The 19,429-nt window shown below is 43.5% G+C and overlaps 1 protein-coding gene across 1 annotated transcript in view; it reads left to right on the plus strand.

Moving 5' to 3' along the window:
• Window positions 1-19,429, plus strand: part of b4galt1l (DP-Gal:betaGlcNAc beta 1,4- galactosyltransferase, polypeptide 1, like) — a 68,463-nt gene that overhangs the window by 37,250 nt on the left and 11,784 nt on the right. The window contains exons 3-5 of the mRNA XM_078214169.1: window positions 3,843-4,030; window positions 7,091-7,213; window positions 19,007-19,111. Coding sequence (XP_078070295.1) covers window positions 3,843-4,030; window positions 7,091-7,213; window positions 19,007-19,111 — 416 coding nt within the window. The remainder of the gene's footprint in view (window positions 1-3,842; window positions 4,031-7,090; window positions 7,214-19,006; window positions 19,112-19,429) is intronic.

The raw sequence follows: 19,429 nt of genomic DNA on the forward strand, positions 1-19,429 counted from the left end.
TGTCTCCAGCCAGGACAGTTAGTGAGATTTTGCAAGCCCAGGCAAGTCGTGGGGGGTTACAGATAGTGTGACATGAACCCAAGATTCTGGTTGAGGACGTCCTCATGTGTGCGGAACTTGGCTATCAGTCTCTGCTCAGCAACTCTGCGTCGTCGTGTGTCGTGAAGGCCGCCTTGGAGAACGCTTACCCGAAGATCAGAGGCCAAATGCCGGTGACCGCTGAAGTGTTCCCCAACAGGAAGAGAACACCCTTGCCTGGTGATTGTCGAGCGGTGTTCATTCATCCGTTGTCGTAGCGTCTGCATGGTCTCCCCAATGTACCATGCCTCGGGATATCCTTTCCTGCAGCGTATCAGGTAGACAACGTTGGCTGAGTTGCAAGTGTATGTACCATGTACCTGGTGGATGGTGTTCTCAAGTGAGATGATGGCATCCGTGTTGATGATCCGGCATGTCTTGTAGAGGCTGCTGTGACGGGTGTGTGGTGTCGTGGTCACTGTTCTCCTGAAGGCTGGGTAGTTTGCTGCGGATAATGGTCTGTTTGAGATTGTGTGGTTGTTTGAAGGCAAGCAGTGGGGGTGTGGGGATGGCCTTGGTGAGATGTTCATCTTCATCAATGACATGTTGAAGGCTCCGGAGGAGATGCCGTAGCTTCTCCACTCCGGGGGAGTACTGGACGACGAAGGGTACTCTGTCCGCTGTGTCCCGTGTTTGTCTTCTGAGGAGGTCAGTGCGGTTTTTCGCTGTGGTGCGTCGGAACTGTCGATCAATGAGTCGAGCGCCATATCCTGTTCTTATGAGGGCATCTTTCAGCGTCTGGAGGTGTCTGTTGTGATGATCCTCCTCTGAGCAGATCACAAGACACACGCATCTCCATCAAGGACGGTCACGTCAACACTTCACCATACCGCAAGCCCACGGATAACGTCATGATGCTCCACTTCTCCAGCTTCCACCCTAAATACGTTAAAGAAGCCATCCCCTACGGACAAGCCCTCCGTATACACAGGATCTGCTCAGATGAGGAGGATCGCAACAGACACCTCCAGACGCTGAAAGATGCCCTCATAAGAACAGGATATGGCGCTCGACTCATCGATCAGCAGTTCCGATGCGCCACAGCAAAAAGACAAACACAGGGCACGGCGGACAGAGTACCCTTTGTCGTCCAGTACTTCCCCGGAGCAGAGAAGCTACAACATCATCTCTGGAGCCTTCAACATATCATTGATGAAGGCGATCATCTCGCCAAGGCCATCCCCACAGCCCCACTTCTTGCCTTCAAACAACCGCACAACATCAAACAGACCATTATCCGCAGCAAACTACCCAGCCTTCAGGAGAACAGTGACCACGACACCACACATCCCTGCCAGAGCAACCTCTGCAAGACATGCCGGATCATCAACACGGATGCCATCATCTCACGTGAGAACACCATCCACCAGGTACACGGTACATACACTTGCAATTTGGCCAACGTTGTCGACCTGATACGCTGCAGGAAGGGATGTCCCGAGGCATGGTACATTGGGGAGACCATGCAGACACTACGACAACAGATGAATGAACACCGCTCGACAATCACCAGGCAAGGGTGTTCTCTTCCTGTTGGGGAACACTTCAGCGGGCACAGGCATTCGGCCTCTGATCTTCGGGTAAGTGTTCTCCAAGGCGGCCTTCTCGACATACGACAACGCAGAGTCGCTGAGCAGAGACTGATAGTCAAGTTCCGCACACATGAGGACGGCCTCAACCAGGATCTTGGGTTCATGTCACACTATCTGTAACCCCCACAACTTGCCTGGGCTTGCAAAATCTCACTAACTGTCCTGGCTGGAGACAATACACATCTCTTTAACCTGTGCTTAACCCTCTCTCCACTCTGTCTGTACCTTTTAGACTTGATTACCTGTAAAAACTCGCATTCCAACCATTATTTTGTAAATTGAGTTTGTGTCTTTATATGCCCTGTTTGTGAACTGAAATGTCACTCACCTGATGAAGGAACAGCGCTCCGAAAGCTAGTGGCTTGTGATACCAAATAAACCTGTTGGACTTTAACCTGGTGTTGTGAGACTTCTTACTGTGTTATAAGGTCTCGCAATGTTTGCTTATCCCCTCCACTCAACATCAACATAGAAGGTGGAGGCAAATTTGACTTGTGTGCATTGGCAAGTACATGCAAATGGGTAAAGATTTTCATTTTGGAAATAAGAGTATGATATGAATTGACAAACATTTGCAGATTCCAAATGTATATAATATATTTATTCACTTTTTTAAATTTATATTTATTTCTATTTACTTGTTTCCTTGTTTATATACAGTCTTTGGTATTTGCCCTGCCCTATCTGTCTGAAGAAGAAAATGTTAAAAACAATTCAACACCAATATAGAAGATAATGTTACTATGACTATTTCTACCAATGAAGGAGTTAATAAAAATGGAAAACGAGCCTCGGAAAACCAAAAAGTAGTCCCTCTAAACCCTCGAAAATCGCAAACAACCTTCAAAAATAATTCACTGCTGAGTACAAGGATATTGGAGAGCAAAAGTAGGGGTTTAGTTGTAATCTTATACAATTTTGCTTTTTGATCTAAGGGAGGAGCGACACAGTGGTTAGCATTGCTGTTTCACGGCGCCAGGAACCCAGATTCAATTCTGGCTTTGGTCACTGTCTGTGTGGAGTTTGTACTTTCTCCCTGTGTCTGCATGGGTTGCCTCCGGGTGCTCCAATTTCCTCCCATAGTCCAAAGATGTGCGGATTAGGTTGATTGGCCATGCTAAATTGACCCTAATGTCAGGGGGATTCGCAGGGTAAATGTGTGGGGTTACGGGAATAGGGCCTGGGTGGGATTGTGATTGGTACAGACTCGATGGGCCGAATGGCCTCCTCCCATACTGTAGGAATTCAATGATTCTAAGGACATACTTGCTTTAGAGAGGGTGCGATGAATGTCCTGGATTGAATTCTGGATTGTGGGTTGTCTGATGAGGAAAGATTGAATAGAATTGGCCTATATTATTTGGATTATAGAAGAATGAGAGGCAGTTACATTAAAACATTTTAAATTTTTAAAAGGCTTAATGGAGTAGATACTGAGAGGCTGTTTCCCATGGTGACTCTCAAGCCAGGGGCCATAATCTTTGGATAAGGGCCCAGTCGTTTAGGCCCAAGAAATATAAATTTATTTAGTCAGATGGTTGGCAATCTTTGGAATTCTCTATCTACAGGGTTGTGGATGTTTATGGTGTCTGTGCCACTAGGCTTACCTAAAAATGAGGTGCTAACCTGTTAAACCTACAACACAGGGCTACATGAATGCTAAACAGTAGAAGCAGCTAATCCGACAACCAATCGATGAGATCCAAGCTTCACAGTCTTGTCATATCCAGTCTTGAGTGGTGTTGGGCAGTTCTTTCATTAGGTTAATATTGTTGGCAAAGTTGACTGCCCATTCCTCATTGCCCTTGAAAAGGTGATGGTGAGCTGCCAAACTAACCAGAGAAGGAGCCTCCAAAAACTTTAGGATTGAACTCCAGTTGCACCATCCTTAAAAGCTGTCATGTTTTGATGTAGAAATGACAATCCGTGCCAACTTCATTTGAGTCATTGTAAAATCGGGCAGCAGTTCCTCTGTCGATTTTAGAAGTTGTAGGAAGTCACTTTTCGACATTGGCTCCCTGAACTCCAGATGTGTGGTTTAAAAATCGATCTTGATTTATTTCATTGTGCCAAAATTACTGGTGCTTCAAGGACCTAAGTAGGCTTGTGTGTGAGAATTTTCTGATGTATTTAGTGTTTAGTGTTCTACTTCTCCATTTTAATTTTTTTCAGCATGGAGAAGATACTTTTAATCGTGCCAAACTTCTCAACGTAGGTTTTACGGAAGCTTTGAAAGAATATGACTACAACTGCTTTGTGTTCAGTGATGTTGATTTGATTCCTATGGATGATCGAAATATCTACAAATGTTACAGCCAACCAAGGCACCTGGCTGTGTCAATGGATAAATTTGGTTTCAGGTAAGACTGAGAATGTGCAATTTTATTTTTAAATGGATAGATTGCAAAAAAAGTGCTTTCTCATCAATCGACCCAAAAGCTGGGAGGTCCTTCCTCTACAGATTTGAGATTTCTAATTAGCTCAAGCATTCTCCTTTGTTGAATGTTTTTATATTATAGAATCTTTTCTAAACTTTACTCCAACCAGCATATCTCAGTTTAGCATGGAGGTAATTCTCTACTCCCATTGCAAATAGCATGTGGATAGGAATCATACATCATTTGCTTTGCTTAAAGATCTGAGAGATTCATATGATGCAGAGAGGAAGGAGGTGTTGAGCAAGGAATTGGATGTTGTCGTTATGTAACAGTTTTGGTCACAAGGTGACTTTGTCCTTCTGGTTCAGTCTCCTAAACAACAACTGCATCAGTGAAGTTACGAGAGCATCTAATACTTCAGAAGTGCAGCTGCTTGTATCGTCCGACATGGATTAAAGGGTACTGAGATCTGCTTCACTGCTGAACCCAGTTTTCCATGGAATGGTTAAGAAAAACCCATTGAAACTCAAAGGTTGGGGCTAAGTATGAGGAATTCCCTGATGGACTTGTCTGGTACACTGCCCTCAGGCATGTGAAGTGAAACGGCTGTCTGAAAGTACATCCTAAAATCCATGTAGACCATGTGCAGCCTGTGCATTTCCTCCATCTATTTCAAGGATTCTGAGAGGTTTATTGAGCACAATCATGCCTTTCAAAATTTATGCTGGCTCTTTCTTTAGATACAGGTAGTGTCTCAAATCTGGCTAGCAAACAACAGGTGATGGCTGAAAATGTGGTAATTTTTTAAAGCTGCATGTATGAATTTTTATTATTACTATTAGGAATCACAGAATTGTTACAGTGCAGGAGGCCATTTGGCCTGTCGTGTCTGCATCAGCTCTCCAAACGAGCACTATGGCTTAGTGCCATTCTGTGGAGATGCCGGCGTTGGACTGGGGTAAACACAGTAAGACGTTTAACAACACCAGGTTAAAGTCCAACGGGTTTATTTGGTAGTAAAAGCCACACAAGCTTTCGGAGCCTTAAGCTCCTTCAGGTGAGTGGGAATTCTGTTCACAAACAGGGCATATAAAGACACGAACTCAATTTACAGAATAATGGTTGGAATGCGAATACTTACAGCTAATCAAGTCTTAATGGTACAAACAATGTGAGTGGAGAGAGCATTAAGACAGGTTAAAGAGATGTGTATTGTCTCCAGGCAGGACAGCCAGTGAGACTCTGCAAGTCCAGGCAAGCTGTGGGGATTACAGATAGTGTGACATTGTCGATTGTCGAGCGGTGTTCATTCATCCGTTGTCGCAGCGTCTGTATGGTTTCCCCAATGTACCATGCCTCGGGACATCCTTTCCTGCAGCGTATCCGGTAGACAACGTTGGCCGAGTTGCAAGAGTATGTACCATGTACCTGGTGGATGATGTTCTCACGTGAGATGATGGCATCTGTGTTGATGATCCGGCATGTCTTGCAGAGGTTGCTGTGGCAGGGTTGTGTGGTGTCGTGGACACGGTACAGCTGAAGAACTCGGCCAACGTTGTCTACCTGATACGCTGCAGGAAAGGATGTCCCGAGGCATGGTACATTGGGGAAACCATGCAGACGCTGCGACAACGGATGAATGAACACCGCTCGACAATCGACAATGTCACACTATCTGTAATCCCCACAGCTTGCCTGGACTTGCAGAGTCTCACTGGCTGTCCTGTCTGGAGACAATACACATCTCTTTAACCTGTCTTAGTGCTCTCTCCACTCACATTGTTTCTACCTTTAAGATTTGATTAGCTGTAAGTATTCTCATTCCAACCATTATTCTGTAAATTGAGTTTGTGTCTTTATATGCCCTGTTTGTGAACAGAATTCTCACTCACCTGAAGAAGGAGCTTAAGGCTCCGAAAGCTTGTGTGGCTTTTGCTATCAAATAAACCTGTTGGACTTTAACCTGGTGTTGTTAAACTTCTTACTGTGTTAGTGCCATTCTCCAGCCTTTCCACATACCCCTGGATATTGTTCCATTCAGGTAATCATCATGGTGTGGATGGCATATCAACTGGCTATCAGCTTCATCACTATGCCTTTTCCTGCGCTCTGAGTGGTCTCACCCAAAAAATGTCATGGTCTAAAATGTGGCACGTCTGAGGCTGCTGTTTACTCTACCTGTATATGGTATATGGTAATTTCATATGAAATTAAAGGTGTTAAATTTTCTTGCCACAAATAATTAACCAACCTGTAATTATCTAAATCATTTATACAAATTAGGAATACATAGGATACATGGGTGGCACGCTAGCACAGTGGTTAGCACTGCTGCTTCACAGCTCCAAGGACCTGGGTTCCATTCCCGGTTCAGGTCACTGTCTGTGTGGAGTTTGCACATTCTCCTCGTGTCTGCGTGGGTTTCCTCCGGGTGCTCCGTTTTCCTCCCACTGTCCAAAGATGTGCGGGTTAGGTTGATTGGCCATGCTTAAAAAAAAAAATTGCCCCTTAGTGTCCTGAGATGTATAGGTTAGAGGGATTAGCGGGTAAATATGTGGGGATATGGGGGTGGGGCCTGGGTGGGATTGTGGTCGGTGCAGACTCGATGGGCCAAATAGCCTCTTTCTGCACTGTAGGGTTTCTAGGAACATGAGGCCTGGCACAATAAGAGCAGCAAAGAGATCTTGCAACTTTAATGGAACCATCAAATTCTGTTTCTACACTTCAAATTGAATCGCAGTTTCATCATGATGGCTCATTTCGGTACTTAACAACTGCTACATGGAAGTCATTTGTCTTGGGCACTGCTTTTGAGGGTTCTTTGTGACAAAGCTGTGTAGAATGTTGGGGGGAATGGAGGGTTGGAAGCTCAGTAAGATGTCACATTTCTGTAATGCAACACATGTAGATAAATAAGAGTGCACTTGGAAGAGTGGATTCAGATTAAATTAGTTTGAGGTTTTATAGATTCGAGATCTTACTGACATTTTTGAAAGTGCTTCGAGATAAATTGGGAAAGAATTATAAAATTCTTTCTTTCAGATTACCATACAACCAGTACTTTGGAGGAATATCAGCCTTGAGTAGAGAACAACATGAAAAAATCAATGGATTCCCGAATGATTACTGGGGTTGGGGAGGGGAAGATGATGATATCTACAATAGGTGAGTATTTGATTTAATTATGCTATTAAAAAAGCTCATATTTAAGCCTACTGTCTCCTGAACTATGCAGTCATTTTCTCTGCCTTCCTTGTATCAGGCTCAGTTAGAGTTTGCTTCCAACAGGTTTCCCTCCTAAGATTGCTCTTTGTAAGTATTACTTAAGCTAGCATAATTGGATATTTCCTGCATTTTTAAAAAAATGTACCATTTACAGGATATGGGCATTGCTGGCAAGGTTGGCATTTATTGCCTTTTTCTAATTATCCCTGAGATGATTTGGGGGTGGAGGGGGAGTTACGTTCTTGAACCGCTGTGGTCCATGTGGTAAAGGCACTCCATCAGTGCTGGTGGTTTTATCTTAATGTAACTAAGTAGCTTGCTCAACCATTTTTTTGGGGGGGGGGGGGGGGGGGTGGTGGGGAGTTTGAAAATTCACCACACTGATGTGGGTCTAGGACCATCTGAGCTCCCTAAAGCACATCAATGAACCAGTTGGGTTTTTGCGCAGTTCAGTAGCGCCATAGTTACCAATTCTGATGCAAGCTTTTTATTCCAAGTTTTAGTTAACACAACTTAAATTCCCAAACTTCTGTAGTGGGAATTGAACTCCTGTCTAAGAGTATAGGCTCCTGGATTACTTCCACTATGCTACAGTATTACATCTGTATTGTAATCAGGAAATGTTGCACTGAAGGAATGCAGCTACTAGATTTACCACCTGCATGTCCCTGGGGTTAAGTGAACATTTTGGAAGAAGAATAGCAAATTCTCTCCTAGTGTCCTGGCCAGCATTCTTCCATAATCTGAAATCATCACAATAGCTCACCTGACCATTCATCATTTTTGCAAAATGGCAACCATGTGCACCCAGTTATCAGCAGTCAATTGGAGGGTGGCTCATGTTGTTCCATTGTTTAAAAAAGGTTCCAAAAGAAATCCGGGAAATTATCGGCCAGTAAGTTTGACGTCGGTGGTGGGCAAGTTATTGGAAGGTGTGATAAGGGATAGGATCTACAAATATTTAGATAGACTGGGACTTATTAGGGAGAGTCAACATGGCTTTGTGCGTGGTAGGTCATGTTTGACCAATCTATTGGAGTTTTTCGAGGAGGTTACCAGGAAAGTGGATGAAGGGAAGGCGGTGGATGAAAGGAAGGCGGTGGATGTTGTCTACTTGGATTTCAGCAAGACCTTTGACAAGGTCCCTCATGGGAGGTTAGTTAGGAAGGTTCAGTCGCTAGGTATACATGGGGAGGTAGTAAATTGGATAAGACACTGGCTCGATGGAAGAAGCTAGAGAGTGGTTGTGGAGGATTGCTTCTCTGAGTGGAGGCCTGTGACTAGTGGTGTGCCGCAGGGATCGGTGTTGGGTCCATTGTTGTTTGTCATCTATATCAATGATCTGGATGATAATGTGGTAAATTGGATCAGCAAGTTTGCTGATGATACAAAGATTGGAGGTGTAGTGGACAGTGAGGAAGGTTTTCAAAGCTTGCAGAGGGATTTGGACCAACTAGAAAAATGGGCTGAAAAATGGCAAATGGAATTTAACGCAGATAAGTGTGAGATATTGCACTTTGGAAGGACAAACCAAAGAAGAACGTACAAGGTAAATGGTAGGACTCTGAAGAGTGCAGTTGAACAGAGGGATCTGGGAATACAGGTACAGAATTCCCTAAAAGTGACGTCACAGGTGGATAGGGTCGTAAAGAGTGCCTTTGGTACATTGGCCTTTATAAATCGGGAGTATCAAGTATAAAAGTTGGAGTGTTATGGTAAGGTTATATAAGGCATTGGTGAGGCCGAATTTGGAGTATTGTGTACAGTTTTGGTCACCTAGTTACAGGAAGGATGTAAATAAGATTGAAAGAGTGCAGAGAAGGTTCACAAGGATGTTGCCGGGACTTGAGAAGCTGAGTTACAGAGAGAGATTGAATAGGTTGGGACTTTATTCCCTGGAGCGTAGAAGATTGAGGGGAGATTTGATAGAGGTGTATAAGATTTTGATGGGTATAGATAGAGTGAATGCAAGCAGGCTTTTTCCGCTGAGGCTAGGGGAGAAAAAAACCAGAGGGCATGGGTTAAGGGTGAAAGGAGAAAAGTTTAAAGGGAATATTAGGGGGGGCTTCTTCACGCAGAGAGTGGTGGGAGTGTGGAATGAGCTGCCGGATAAAGTGGTAAATGCGGGGTCACTTTTAACATTTAAGAAAAACTTGGACGGGTTCATGGATGAGAGGGGTGTGGAGGGATATGGTCCAAGTGCAGGTCAGTGGGACTAGGCATAAAATGGTTCGGCACAGACGAGAAGGGCCAAAAGGCCTGTTTCTGAGCTGTAATTTTCTATGGTTCTAATTCATTTCAAAACAGTCCCATAATATGAAGTGCTTTATCATCTTTCTGAGAGACGTAACAAGGTACTATGTATTTATAAATTTTGCCCTTTTAAAGTTCAGGCTTGTTCAAAATTGTAGTAATAAAAATATTGACTGATATAAAGAATGCACCTGGAAAATGGTTTGAACTGAGGGTGTGATTCTTACTGTTAATTCTGGCCTTTCCTGATGTATTGCGTTTGAACACCTCGGTAGAGATACTAACACATAATGAATGCAAGTTGGGTCTCAGTGGCATGACCACGAGCCAACTATTCAGTTACCAATAAATGTAAGAAAGTACTGAGACCAGGAATAATATGGGGGGAGCAGATGAGTCAAACAGCAAGCCTTAAACCAATACTGCAGCAGTTACACAACACAAACACAATGTCTCCTGTTACTTGGGGAAAAGTGTGCATCACTGAAGGAGGGAACGGTTGACATTTTTCCATAATGTAAAGCGAGCTGAGATTAACATAAAGGACCAGCAACAAACTGAACTCATGTCATGTAAATAATGTAAATAAGTTTCTGTTGTAACAGAAAATCTGAGTTGATGTAGCTGCATTTTTTTCACAATGTTGGAGGAAACCTTTAAAGATACATGCTATTCCACAAAAATCTATACCAAGATGTCAGATTTTCACCACATATCTGTTAATAACTTTGATGGAAGTGGGAAGTTGCAAAGGGCCATGGACAGACTAAGCATGGCAGATGTTCAATATGGGAAAATGTGAAGCCATCAATTTGGATCCAAGAAAGACAAATATTTTCTTCATGGAGAGTGCATGAAGCTGTGCACAGAGAGATTTAGTTGTCACGCATATTTTTTTAAAAAGTAATCAATCAGGCAAATGGAATAGGTGACCCTTATCTTGGAGTTTATGATACAAAAGTATGGAGGTCTATCCTTCATCCCGTCCTATTTCTCATCTACATTGTGCCTCTTTGTGACATCATCCGCACACAAGGATGAGAAGCAGGCTATGGACATTTAGCTCCTTGAAACTTCTATGTCATTTGATAAAACATGGCTAATCTGATTAGAACCATAGAAAATTACAGCTCAGAAACAGGCCTTTTGGCCCTTCTTGTCGGTGCCGAACCATTTTTTGCCTAGTCCCACTGACCTGCACTTGGACCATATCCCTCCACACCCCTCTCATCCATGAACCTGTCCAAGTTTTTCTTAAATGTTAAAAATGACCCCACATTTACCACTTTATCCGGCAGCTCATTCCATACTCCCACCACTCTGCGTGAAGAAGCCCCCCCCCAATATTCCCTTTAAACTTTTCTCCTTTCACCCTTAACCCATGCCCTCTGGTTTTTTTTCTCCCCTAGCCTCAGTGGAAAAAGCCTGCTTGCATTCACTCTATACCCATCAAAATCTTATACACCTCTATCAAATCTCCCCTCATTCTTCTACTCTCCAGGGAATAAAGTCCCAACCTATTCAATCTCTCTCTGTAACTCAGCTTCTCAAGTCCCGGCAACATCCTTGTGAACCTTCTCTGCACTCTTTCAACCTTATTTACATCCTTCCTGTAACTAGGTGACCAAAACTGTACACAATACTCTAAATTCGGCCTCACCAATGCCTTATATAACCTTACCATAACACTCCAACTTTTATACTCGATACTCCGATTTATAAAGGCCAATGTACCAAAGGCACTCTTTACGACCCTATCCACCTGTGACGTCATGGCCTCAACTCCACCATTCTGTCTGCTTACCATAACCCTTGACTCCCTTGTTGACAAGGGACCTTCCCAGAATCAAGAGAATTTTGGACGATCCCAACCAATCTATTACCTCTGGAGCACTTTTCTTAAGACCTTAGGATGCAGGCCTTCATTGTAGTACTGATGTCATCCAGCTCTATCTCACCATCGCGTCTTTCAACATTATTTACTCTCTCGATTGTTAGACTGCTTATTTGACATCTGGTACCGGTTGAGCAAAAGTTCATAATTAAATATTGAGGGAGACTAAAGCCATATACTTTGGTCTTGGCCACAAACTCTGTTCACATGCCACAGACCTCATCTCTCTGCCTGGCAACTGAGGCTGAACCACAATTTTGGTGTCACATTGACTGAGGTCAGCTGTCAACCAGATCTTCACATCGCTAAGTTTGCCTATTTCCACCAGCCTATTTCTGCCTCAGCTCTTTTGCTGCTGAAACCTTCATTCATGCCTTTTTGTTACATCCATATTTGACTATTCAAATTCACTTCTGACTCCTTGATAAATTTAAGGCCACCCAAAAATCTGCTGTCTGTGTCCTAACTTGCACCAAATTTCGTTTACCCACCACTCTTCTGATCATAGACCTGGCTTCAGACTAGCCAACACCTTGATTTTAAAATTTTCACTCTTGTCCACCTCTGTTCTCCTGCAGCTCTACACAACAAGATGTCTGCACTCCCCTTAATTCCAGCCTCCTGAGCATCCCTGATTTTAGTCACTCGACTGGCACGGTGGCGCAGTGGTTAGCTGCCTTACAGCGCCAGGGACCCAGGTTCAATTCCGACCTCGGGTGACCGTGTGGAGTTTGCACATTCTCTCCGTGCTGCGTGGGCTTCCTCCGGGTGCTCCGGTTTCCTCCCACAGTCCAATGATGTGCAGGTTGGGTTGATTGGCCATGCTAAATTGCCCCTTCATGTCAGGGGGATTGAGGGTAAGTATGTGAGGTTACGGGGATGGGATTGTTGTCGGTGCAGGCTCAATGGGCCAAATGGCCTCCTGCATTGTAGAATCTATGATTATTGTTGGCTGTGCTTTCAGCTGCCCAGGCCCTAAGCTCTGGTGTTCACTCGAAACCTTTCTGCCTTTCTACCTCGCTTTCCACTAAATCACTGCTTAAAATCTACCTCTTTGACCAAACATCTTCTTAAGTGGCTTGATATCGTATGAAGTCCCAGAACATATCTGCAATTAGTGGCACGGTGGCACAGTGGTTAGCACTGCTGCCTCACAGCACCAGGGACTCTGGTTCTATTCAGGCCTCGTGGGTTTCTGCGTGGGTTTCCTCTGGGTGCTCTGGTTTCTTCCCACACTCCAAAGATGTGCAGGTTAGGTGGATTGACCATGCTAAATTGCCTCTTAGTGTCAGGGGGATTAGCAGGGTAAAGACATGGGGTTACAGGGAAAGGGCCTGGGTGGGATTGTTGTTGGTGCAAGCTCAATTGGCTGAATGGCCTGTCTCTGCACTGTAGGGATTCTATGAAGTTCAGCCATGATCTTGTAGTTTAGTTAGGGCATCATGATCAGCACAGGCTTGGAGGGCCGAAGGGCCTGTTCCTGTGCTGTACGCCCAGGGACAATCTTGTGTTGAAGGGTTGCCTGTGTGTGGAGCAATCTACATTTGCATCAATATTTGGGGGGAAAAAAACTTGTTTTCAGGATGTTGGCAATATTTATTGCCCATCCCTCATTTCCCTCCAGTGATGGCTGACCTGCTGGTCGTCTTGGAATTCTGCTATCCTTGTGGCAATGGTTCTGCCACAGTGGTGTTGGGTTGGAGCTTCCAGGTCTCATCTCTATAGCTGGTTCATTTTGAATTGTATGATTAAAGGATTGTAGTTTCTGACCACTCTGACAAACTTAACACATTCTGATGCACCCTCTTCTGATTCTCAGGTAAGCTTCAACAAAAATATGGCATCCTTTAAGGTCAACGCATTTGATTTCCATCATACGCCTTAGACTCTCCTTTCTTCAGAAGCAAGTCCTTTTTTGATCTAACTAATATTGTTTGCATCAATGATTTTTACTGGATATGTACTTCCTACTGTGCAGAATAGTTCTGCCAGAATTCCTAACTGCTAAATTATGTCCTCTATATTTTGAATTTTGCAATAAATGATTCTGAATTTCCTTTGCATATTTCTTAGCTTGGAACATAAAATTAGTTCTCAGCTTCATAGTTACTGACACTGAGCCAAAAGAGAAGTTAGGATAAGGCCGAAGGAAGTGGGGAAAGCATAAGAGTTCAGTTGCAACAACAACAGTTCTTGGAGGGTTGTAGGCCTGGAGGTGGTTATAGAATAGGGTTTTATGGCAGTTTTACATGAGAATGGGAATTGGGATGCAAAATGCTGCGCTTAGTTTCTTTTCCTTTAGCCTTTTTCTGTGCTGTATACCTCTATGACTAATAGAATGTTATAACGTACTGCAAGGGGAATTGAATACAAAAGTGGGGAGGTTATGCTATAATTATACAGATCATTGGTGATCATCTGGAGTACTGTGTACAGTACCTCATTTAAGGAAGGATATAAATGCATTGGAAACAGCTCAGGGAAGTTTTAACCAGACTAATACGTGGAATGGGTGGGTCGCCTGATGAGAATAAGTTGGACACACTAGGTTTGTATCCACTGGAGTTCATAAGGGTAAGAGGCAACTTAACGTATAAGAATCTAAGGGGTCTTGACAGGGTGCATGTGGAGAGGATATTTCCCCTTGTGGGAGAATCTGGAACTAGGGGGTTATGGTTTAAAAGTAAGGGGTTGCCCATTTGGGGATGAGATTTAGGGGGCCTTTCAACGATGTTGGGAGCATGGCCTCTTACCTGGTCTGCCTCACTGTTCACGCATTGCATCGCATCTCACACAATACACTGCAAACCCAAACCCTGTGTTGCAGTGGTACTGAACAACTTCGTTAGGTTCTGGAGCATAAGTCTTCGCTACTGTTGCTGAAATGCTGTCAGGGCCCATAGCCTTTGTAGCATCTAGTGCCTTCAACCGTTTCTTGATGTATTGAATTGAATTAGTTGAAAACTGGCATCTGTGATGTTGGGTCCTCAGGAAGAGGCTAAGGTGAATCATCCTCACAGCACTTCTGGCTGAAGATGGCTGCAAATGCTTCAGCCTTGTCTCTTGCACTGACGTGATGGACTTCCCCCATCGTTGAAGATGGGAATATTTGTGGAGCAGCCTCCTCCAATGGGCTGTTCATTTTTCCACTATCAATCACAGCTGGATGTGGCAGGGCTGCAGAGTTTGGATCTGATCCATTGGTTGTGGGATCACTTAATTCCTGTCTAATGTATGCTGCTTCTGCTGATTGGTGAGCAAGTAGTCCTGTGTTGTAGCCTCACCAGTTTGAAACCTCCTTTTTAGGTGTTGCTCCTGGCATGCCCTTCTGAGTTCTTCCTTCAACCAGTTGATCCCCTGGCTTGGTGATAGTGGTAGAGTGGGGAATATGCCAGGCCGTGAGGTTACAGATTGTGATTGTATACAGTTCTGCTGCTACTACTGTCCCACAGTGCCTCATGGATGCTCAGTGTTGAGTTGCTAGATCTGTTTGAAATCTATCCTATTTAGCATGGTGCCACACAAAGCGATGAGGACACACTTCAATGTAAGGACAGGACTTTGTCTTCACAAGAACTGTGTGATGGTCTCTCCCAAGGACAGATGCATTTGCAGCAGACAGGTTGGTCAGGATGAGGTCAAGTATTTTTCCTCCTTGTTGGTTTTCTCACTGCCTGCTGTAGGTCCAGACTAGCAGTTATGTCCTTTCGGACCCACTCATCCAACACTTTTGTTGACATCCTCTCTCTAATTCTTTCAGTGGCTCAATCTGAGCCTCTCGGAGTGTGCAGTTCAATCTGATTTATTCCAATATCATCCTTTCCCCAGCCCACTGCTCGCAAGGCTGTCTACATGCTCAGCCAACCATGAATCATTGCTGGCCTGTCAGTTCTGAGTAGTGCTTGACCTGCCTGACACGAGATTTTCCAGAGTATCCTGGTTCTAAACTCTGCAATGTCTTTCTTGTCTGACTGCTTCCTGCCTACTAAGAGTTGAAGAAGTGAGTGAGAGAAACACATAGCAAAAAATTGAGCAAAAGAGAAATAAATGAGCATTAGAATGAGTTGATAAAACATTTGGTAAATGTGATGTGGCACAGAAAAAACAAATTATTTGGAGCAGACAGATAGAAATGGCACAGGGAAAGTAAAGGGGAGACTTACAGATTTCAGGTTTACATTAAAGTCTCAGATTCAATGTCATTGGCCTTTGCTGTGGAAGCAAATCCTACATTCCTCTGCATTTATCTTCATCGCTATGTAGACCTCTGATAATGTGATATATGAAACTAAATATACAAACAGGGTACAATAATCCTGTACATGTCCAGTGTGGGCCCACTTGTCCACCAAGACCATGTCGAAGTTCCTCTGGAAGGTCTAAAGCCACACAATGTCTCTGGAAGCATTTCCTAAGCTGCAGGAAGTAGATGGTTCAAGAGAATGTGTCAGAATTATCTTTACTGTGGACAATAGGGAAATATCTTGACAGCATGATTTACCCTCCCTTCTTGAAGATAGCGTTATGGCAGCCAACCTACCTTCTCTTCGAGTGTAGAGGTCAAGAACTCCGAAACCCCAATAGACCTCAGAACTTGTGGGCATGCGCGAACTAGGAGCAGGCTGCACATGCGCAATTCAGCAATGTAAGTTCATTGGTCCGAGGATGAGCTCAGTGTGCCTGAGCATAGAGCAAAAAGGTACGAAAACCAAGATCATGTGACTGGGAGCAGTGTGTCATGGCAGATAAGCGTCCCAGACAGGACAAAGATCCCAGTTGAAAAAAAGAGGGAAGCAGGGAAAGGATTGCAGTTAGCAGACTTACTCGCAGAGTTAGAAGTTCAAGAGAAGCACTGAAGATTCAAGAAGGCAACAGAAGTTTGGTGAATGTGCTGTTGGGGCAAAGGTGCCCCATTTGGGTACTAGTACTCTGCTCACTGAGGCCAAGGAGCTGAAGTTGTGCTTCGAGTTAATGCTTGAGTGCATACTTGGGAATCCAGTGGAAGAGAGACTTGGGAAATGAGATTGAAACCCTGCGATGTTGAGGCTGTCTGAGTTGGAGTGACTTTTGGAGAGAATTTCAGGACGATGGTTTGTGAGATTGGTTGACTGTGTTTACTAACATCTGGGTGGGTTGTTGAGAAATCTGTGAACTCTGACTTGACCACAATTGCCTTTTATTGTGTAGTGTGTGTTGAACCACAGTTTGCCAGTTAATTCACGTGGACCTCATACTAACCCTGAAGATTGGAGTATAAATATTATAACTGTATTGGGGCAGGGCTTTCCTTTCCTCTCCTCTAAAGTCCATAGAATGAGTGCATGGTCTCTTGACGTGAGCAAAAACTCAGCAGCTTTGAAGACCTCTGCTAGAATACTGCAGGGTTGCATCTTTGTTGTTTTTCATCTGTTTGCTTGTTGCAGCTCTCCCATTGATGGTGGTTATCCTATAGATTCTAACATGTATGGGATGAAACCTGTGAGTATTGACTCCTATTGTGGATTCACAGTTGAATTGTTGGAAATGTCTTTCCAGCATTGACAGATGGCATTGTCATTCTGTTAGCGAAGGGGGTTTTGACCATTTGACCTTGGTCTATAGATGGCCCTGATAACTTCAAAAATCCCACTTATGGGACATCCTGCTCCATGTGTCCTAAGATCTGTGGGTTGAGAATCGACCTGTTCAGTCATATGAAGACCCATGGTAGAAACACACTATTCCGAGTAAACGTCATCCTCAAATCAAGGGACAGCCAACGACATATTGTATAGTTGAGAAGGATCATGCAGTGTGACACTCTGCACGAGTATTACACGTTACATGGTGTAGTATTTCTATATGATTTCATACATTACTTGAAATATGTATAGATCTATTGTATTACAGGTAAACACAACAACCGATACGTGCATTGGCAGATTCAACAAATATCAGTTCTGGAGACTTTTGAGGGTCACGTGATTGCCAAGGCACGAGGAGATCTCACCACCTTGGAATGCTGCTTTAGGAGCTATCTGTAAAGATGGCTCAAGTTTGGCACTTCGTCAATATTATATTGACATGACAAGGGGCTGGATTTTGCTGTCATCAGATTAGCAACAGTGTTTGCCATTGATGAAAAAGCTGCCCACCATGATATAGTGATCCCTTTGGCATAGATTCCCTTTTTCTGATGTCAGTTTAAATCATCCAACAACAGTGTCATCATCAACCAGCGTAAGCTACCAGTTACATTGAATGATTCTCACCAACAGCAGATTAGGAAGCTAAACGTAACTGAATTCCTGCACTTGCAATTTTTGAATGTTGCAGATGAAGAAATAAAAGAAATATATGCACAGGATTCAGGCAGAATGACATTAAAATAAAATTACATTACAAGTTTAAGATTACTAGAGTTTCTCACAACACTTAACATTCATTGTAAAATTACCTTTTGGAACCAGTGAGTATGTTTATCACTTTTACCCAGTACCACCACCAAGGTGCAACTTTTTCCAGGAACATTGCCATGAGATTGACAGCATAAGGGTGGAAGTCCTCATCAGTTCACTGATTTTGAATTGTGCTTAAACACTTGAAGAAGAAAACAATTCAATGATGTGGAGAACTTATCCACTTCAGACTATATGGATTACTTTATGAAAGAGCAGGCTGAATAGTCACTTTGTGCTGTACTATTTAGTTGAAGATATATTTCAGTTAAAGGATGCAAGGGCCATGAGGTGTTTTGCTAGAGAAAATTCTGGCCCTTTACAAAGTGTATTACACACCATTCTTATTTACTCATACAGTACTGGGTTTAACAACAACAGCGATATCTTGTATGTATATCGCACCTTTGAATGTGACAAACTTCCAAAGGCACTTCACAGGAGTGTTTTAAAACAATTTGACACCTTGAAGTATCAGAGCATATAATGAAAAGGTTTTTCAAAAGAGATTAGTATGAGGAGCATCTTAAAAAATAGAGAGACAAAAAAAAATCTTAAGGCTTTGATAGCTAAAGGCACAACTGCTAATGGTTGAGTGATTAAAATCGGGGATGACTTGAGTGCAGAATTAGAGGGGTGCAAATATCTGATGGATGGACAGCAAATGCAGGGCATAAGGGCTAATGGACTTGATGTGAGCTAGGACATGGGCAGCAGTGTTTTGAATGATCAGTTTATGGAAGGTGGCATGAAGGAGCTGGTCAGGTGTGCATTGGAATAGTCAAGTCTAGGGATTTATTAGGAAGGAATTTCTGCTGATCTTTACTGGATACTGGACAAGTAGTCTGGCAACTTTGGACAGCGGAAGGCCAAGATAGTAGAGCTAGGCGTCGTCAACATGTTTGCGGAGACTAACTCTTTTCAGCTGATGCCACAAAAGGACAACCTATAGATGGGAAACGGGTAGGGTTCATGAATACATTATTGGCGACACCAGGGATGACAATCCAGGATTGGGAAAAGTAGCTATTGCAGACAACTCTGTGGCTATGATTAGATAAGAATGGAACTACACCAGTGCAGTCCCATCTCGCTGGACAATGATGGAGAGCCATTGAAGAGTTAACTACTGCCTTTCTTTCTGAATAGGATTGTTTTCAAAGGCATGTCAATTTCACGCCCCAGTAATGGCATCGGGAAATGCCGTATGATCAGACATGACAGGGATAAAAATAATGCACCTAACCCTCAGAGGTAAGTGGTCTTCTTTCTAAGCAACAAAACAGCTTGTAAATACCAATTAATAGAAGTACTCGGTTGGTGTGGAGAGAGAAATAGCATTAATTTCAAACAAAGTTGAGTTCATATCACTCTGCTTCTCTCTCCATGGTTTCCTGACTGACCTTTTGCATCTGTCCAGCATTTCCTGGTGTGGATTTCCAGCATCTGTAGCACTTTGCTTGTGATGCACTGTAAGTAATGCTGTAAGAATCAGGAACAAAAAAATGAATATCGAAGTAGAAAGAGGCCAGGCAGAGGAATAATTTAACTTTTAGTTAGTTATGTGCTTTC

Source organism: Mustelus asterias, chromosome 6, assembly GCF_964213995.1.
Source record: "Mustelus asterias chromosome 6, sMusAst1.hap1.1, whole genome shotgun sequence".
NCBI lineage: Eukaryota > Metazoa > Chordata > Chondrichthyes > Carcharhiniformes > Triakidae > Mustelus > Mustelus asterias.